This window comes from Zingiber officinale, chromosome 9A (genome assembly GCF_018446385.1).
Source record: "Zingiber officinale cultivar Zhangliang chromosome 9A, Zo_v1.1, whole genome shotgun sequence".
Taxonomy (NCBI): Eukaryota; Viridiplantae; Streptophyta; class Magnoliopsida; order Zingiberales; family Zingiberaceae; genus Zingiber; species Zingiber officinale.
The window spans coordinates 63093233-63099385 of record NC_056002.1 but is presented as its reverse complement, the minus strand read 5'-3'; the positions used below and the strand labels follow the sequence as shown (position 1 = coordinate 63099385).

The window sequence follows — 6153 nt, the reverse complement described above, 5'->3', positions numbered from 1 at the left end:
TGGTCTTTGTGATTAATTAGTATTTTGTTCTAGTCTTTGTGACTCCGCGCCCTTGCTTATATAGTCTTTGTGACTAGTTTTTATGGATTGACTTGGACGAGTGGGAGATATAAGAGTTATGAAGATGAAAGAGTGTGTCTTCCCCTTCACCCTTCTCCTTTATGAGCGACATTTCATCTTCCTCGCTTTTATATATGAGGCGTTCAAAGAATCAAAAGGTGAGAGGAGTGAGCAAGTAATCGACAAGGAGAACATCTAGTAGAGGGGGATTTGGCTCATGGAATCTTGAAGAGTTTTCTAATTCATTCGTGATCATTCTTCCGATGACAAGTAAAAATCAAAATTTACTATAGGAGATCACTATAAATTTTATATTTCTATATTTCAGGCATTTAGATTAACATCTTCTCCTTATAATTATGAAGTACAAGACCATTTTCCATGAATTAAGTACAAACACATTTATGTATGAAGTCGCAGAGTTGCATGTACCAACTATCCGTGAGCGATATACATATACATCTACCAATGCACGCATATCTTTATCATGCGAGAATGCATGCCTGCCTGCGAATACAATAAACTGAAATGAAAATGAAAACTTTAAGAAAATAAGGAGCATCCTAAATTATAAAAATTGTGAAGAAGATATTTCTTTTATATATAAAATAGTTAAAATAATATTTCAATATATATATTTTTTATTTAAACATATTTTTATTTTAATATTATTATAATAGTGATGGAATAACTATTATAACGTATTAAAATAAATAGATTCAATTTAATAAAAAATATTATATGAAAAATACTTTTATATAAATAATTGATTATTTATTTTATCAAATTTATTTAAACTTCATAGATATTCGATTCTTAATTAAAAACATTTTAAATTTATTATAATAGCTATTAAATAGTTACTATAATATTATATATAGTAGCTATTTATAATGTAATAACTACTAAACAGATGCTATAATAATTTTTAAGGGATTTTAATTATTTTTATATAATTTTAACCATATTAATAAAGAATTTTTATATAAAAATATCATATTAATTATTAGAAAAATATTAAAATAAATATATTTTTATTATTAAAATATATTATTATTATTATTATTGATAAAATGAGTGGTAAAAGGATAAGATGGGGTCGTCTTTGTTTTTCCGCCTAAAAAAAAAATAATTGTTTGACGACGCGAGAAATTGTGGAACGTACGCGTTGTGCTACGGCCGAGGAAGCTGGCGGCGCCGGTCCAATTCCACGGCGCGGCGCGGCCGTTGCACTGGCGACTCCTCTCGCTGGAGGTCGAATTCGAAAACTTGGCGCTGCTTCTTGATGAACGCATCCACGTGCCCAACAAGCTCGTCCTTCTTCACCGCCGGAACCTCCCTTTTCCTCCTCCCGCCGCCTGCTTCCTCCTCCTCCTTCACCCTCCTCCTCCTCCTCCCCTTCTCCTCCTTCATCCTGCAGATCGTTTTCCAAATCTCCTCCATCGACTTGTTATGTTCCCATCCGCCTTCCGCCTTGCTCGGCAAAGGAGGGCCGCAGCACTCGTCGAAGAAGGACGCGGAGTAGGCGGTGGCGATCGGCGGCGCTGAAGGCGAAACATCAGCACCCTTCCATGCCGTCGAGTCTTCCACCCCATCCCACGAGAACTCCTCCTCCTCCGCCACCGCCGCCTCCTTCCCCACCGTTAGCACAGGCTCTCTGAGCCACCACGCCGGCCCTTGGGAGGCCGCCGACGGCTCATCCACATGGCAGTACTCTCGCTGCTGCTGCTCCTCCTCTTGCGGCTTGAAGAACAGGTCGTCGTTGAAGAGCGATGATGATCGTCGTGGCAGCTTGAGGATCAACAACGGTGCCATTACTTCCGGCGACTTTCTTCTTGCAGCGCCAGAGCGCGAAGGGGATGAGCAAGCTGTAGCGGTGGAGCAAGGGGAGGAGGTCGGGGGAGTAGGGGATGAGGAACCAGGCAGCCACGCCGATAATCAAGAAGTAGTTCTTCACCACCCAAACTAGTTTTTCCGATATCTCCATCTTCGAGTTCTCTTTACTCCATGGATGAATTAAAAGAAAAAGATAATGGATATTTGGTGATCATCAAATCATTAATTAATGTGTTTAATTATTGACCTTGACTTCTACAAAGTCAACGGAAGTATATCTTGTGGCCAAGTTGTCGGGCTAAAATTAGTTAGGCCTCCGTTAGATTGACTTGACTTCTGTAACGTAACGTTTGTTTGATTTGATGAAGTTTTTTCTCTCAGTTTTTTACGATCACAATTTACCGAAAGGTACTCATAACTTTTAGGATAAATCCAAATCAGGCACTATACTATTTGTTGGAAGGCATATGGATTCCTACAAAAAAAGGAAAAAATACTCTTCTACTCAATTTGCTTAGTTGAACCACATGTAGTTTTGATTTGGTAGCCAAAGTAAGACAGTCGAATAATCCTAGAGATAAAATTAAAGTGTCATCCAAATCCTTCTCAAATAGCCCATTTTTCTACTTGTTCCGACTATAAGTATTTAAAATTTTTGTCTTAATATTCTATATGATGTCGGTGAAAGTTACGTTCGATCATATGATATCTATTCAAGTCATCCCAATTGTTCATCCGCCGATATACCAGGGTTGAAGGAAGAGCACTTATCGGATTTGAGTCTCAGTTTGTCCGAGACTTGACGTCGAACGTAAGTCTCACAACCCCAAATCCTCATAAAAGACACCTGAGCATCTCTCCCAGTCCATATCCTATATGGTGTCTTTATCACAGCCTTGGATGGAACTCGGTTGAGTTGAAGGCTGCAGTGTCTAGAGCATAGCCCCAAAGAGATACAGGAAGATCTGTGTGACTCATCATAGACCGTACCATATCTAATAGGGTACGATTCCTCCTTTCAGACACATCATTCCACTGTGGTGTTCCAGGAGGAGTGAGCTGGGATAGAATTCCACACTCAGCTAGATAGTCACGAAACTCATGGCTAAGATATTCTCCACCTCGATCTGATCGAAGTATCTTAATACTCTTGCCAAGTTGAGTTTGTACTTCATTCTTGAATGCTTTGAACTTTTCAAAGGATTTTGACTTATGTGTCATCATATACACATAACCATATCTATTGAAGTCATCAGTAAATGTAATGAAGTACCTATAACCACCCTTGACAGCGACATTGAAAGGGCCACATACATCACTATGTATAAGTCCTAACAAGTCAGTCGCTTTCTTGCTGTGTCTACTAAAGGGAGTCTTGGTCATCTTGCCTAGTAGGCATGACTTGCATGTCTCATATGATTCAAAATCAAATGAATTCAGCAAACCATCTTTATGGAGCTGGGATAAACATTTGTCATTTATATGACCTAAGCGACAGTGCCAGAGATATGTTTGGTTCATTTCATTTGATTTGAACCTTTTGGTATTTATGTTATAGATGAGGTTCTCTAAGTCTAGAATATAGAGTCCGTTAATCAGAGGTGCACTACAATAGAACATATCATTTAAATAAACTGAACAACATTTGTTCTTTATTATAAATGAAAAACCTTTCTTGTCCAAACAAGAAACTGAAATTATGTTCTTAGTAAGAGCAGACACATAACAACATTCATCTAATTCTAGTACAATCCTAGAGGGCAGAGATAGATAGTAAGTCCCTACAGCAACAGCAGCAACCTGTGCTCCATTGCCTACTCGTAGGTCTATCTCACCCTTAATCAATGCCCTGCTATTTCTCAGCACCTGTACATTAGTACAAATGTGAGAAGCACATCCGGTATCTAATACCCACGATGAAGAAATAGAGAGATTGACTTCTATAACATGTATACCTGAAGTAGAAATCTTATTTCTCTTCTTCTTAAGATCTTCCAGGTATCATTTGCAGTTCCTCTTCCAGTGCCCTGCTTGTCCTTGATATAGTTGACAAAGATGTTTAACCATATCATAAGCAGTCATCAACTCGTGTTGCTTCTGAAGCTCAGAGTTCATGGTTGCGGGCATGAGGCATGACACATCTAATGCGTCATCTTGATGCTTCTTGTAAGCATCTCAGTCAGCTCGCGTGGCAGTGGCAGGAGGTGCCTCGGGAATGGGCGTCTCCAGGACGTACAGTTTCCTTTCCTGAGTGAGAACAATTCTCAGGTTCCTGTACCAGTCCAGAAAATTAGCTCCATTGAGCTTGTCCTCGTCAAGGATAGAACGCAGGGAGAAGGTGTTCGTGTTTGACGACATGACAATCTACAACAGAAAATGTAGAAAATAAATAATCATATTCCACTAATCATTTAATTAGGCCTTTAACTAAATGATGCTCCCACTGAATTATAGAACTTTTGTAGAATCGAGTCATGGACGTGGTCAAACCACATTTACTAGATTCTAGCTATAATTCGTGCGAGACAAGATCCACATCATACTACGCCTTGAGTTAGCTTTGGCTAAATCACCCAAGACTTTAGTATAATTGGTAGGTAACTAATTCTCAATTACATCTCTATGCAACTCTTATTTATAGGATCAATATCCGCATGTATATTAAAACTTGAGTTAGCTTTGGCTAAATTGCCCAAGAGTTAATATAAATATGATTTTGACCTATCTACCAACCATTGAAAAATGCCTATAGTTAAACCCGATCCAATTGAGTTTAACTAGTTTTACTCAATCTAATTGAGTTTGTACTCACCCATGTGTTGATAGGCGGGACCAAGATTGTCCCTCCGCATCCTACCAAGATAATATGCGTTGCTCTACTTTGGCAGATTCAACAACAACATGTGATCGAGGTAGTGATGTGTATCACGGCATGGTAGGCATTTCGAGTTGACGCGATTTAGATCTAATCTAATTGTTGATGTGCACCATATACTCAATTTAGATCTAATCTAATCGTGGTGCATCATATACGCGATTTAGATATAATCTAATCGTTAAAGCACTGATTAATTACTCTACTCTAGCATGCATTACATACACACACACAAACAATTAATTAAATTGTAATTAGTCATGGCCCTACTACGATCTTCTCAAGCCAATGAGAAGATCGGATGGTCAACCTAGAGTCAACAGCTTCTCCAAGCTCCTCCCTTTGACCGCCATGTGTTGCTCGCACCCTCCTTGTAACTCCATCTTGAGTGGACCTTCCATCGCTCCAATTTTGTACATTACAAATTTGAAACTCGAGTTACATTCGAGTCTAAACTATTTACAACAGGAATATAAAATAAAGAAAGGCACGACACGCAGGTCACGATCATATACAACACGCACAAACACACAAAATGACACGTAGACCATATTATGAATTACAACACATGTATCCAATCCAATTGGGGTTTTTGGGCTATGACCATCACAATATTATACATAATTCTAAATTATGTATTTTTCCATAATTTCTGTAATTTTACTACTGATTTTTGTGATTTTACGAGTCACAACTTCCTGGCGGTCCCGTTTAGCGATTTTGGGTGCGATCGCGGGACAATGTGTTGGTGCAATATTCCCTAGGTCAAAGTTGACCTGGTTGACTGAGCTTGAATTGGTTCAAGCTCGAGTCTTGATGTTTGAGTTTTGATGTTTGACAATACATGGAGACAAGACATGGAGATTGCAGGTGCAATTGTTCATGTGGTGAGATTGTGAAGGAGGTCAAGGTTGACTGGATACTTGACTGGAAAATCCTGGTGAGTGAAGCCAGGTGAAAGTCCTAACTGGGAGGTTAAGCAGACTGAAAGTCCTGGTGAGTGAAGCCAGGCAAAAAGAAAAACCCTAGTGACTGAAGCTGTAGGTGAAAGTCCCGGTGAGTGAAGCCGGGCAGTTGGAAAATCCTGGTGAGTGAAGCCAGGTGAAAGACCTAGTGAGTGAAGCTAGGCAGTATGGAAAGTCCTAGTGAGTGAAGCTAGACAAATGAGAAGTCCTAGTGAGTGAAGCTAGGCAGAAGGAAAGTCCTAGTGAGTGAAGCCAGACACAGGAAATCCAGATGGATCAAGTTTGATCAGACATCTGGTGTTGGGAAGCCCAAGTAGGTCAAAGGGATTAACCAGATACTTGGCACAGGAAATCCAGGTGGATCAAGGTTGATCGGACACCTGGTGAAGATAAGTCCAAGTGGGTCAAGGATGACTG

At 39.5% G+C, this 6153-nt stretch overlaps 1 protein-coding gene across 1 annotated transcript; it reads right to left on the bottom strand.

Annotated features, from left to right (window-relative positions):
- Nucleotides 1-357: 357 nt before the first annotated feature.
- Nucleotides 358-1875, bottom strand: LOC122019236. Its single transcript, XM_042576723.1, has 2 exons — nt 1226-1875; nt 358-567 (listed from the first exon to the last, which is right to left on the bottom strand). Exon 1 carries the CDS (start codon nt 1873-1875, stop codon nt 1234-1236), a length of 642 nt encoding a protein of 213 aa, XP_042432657.1. The 3' UTR covers nt 358-567; nt 1226-1233.
- Between the last annotated feature and the right edge of the window lie 4278 nt (nt 1876-6153).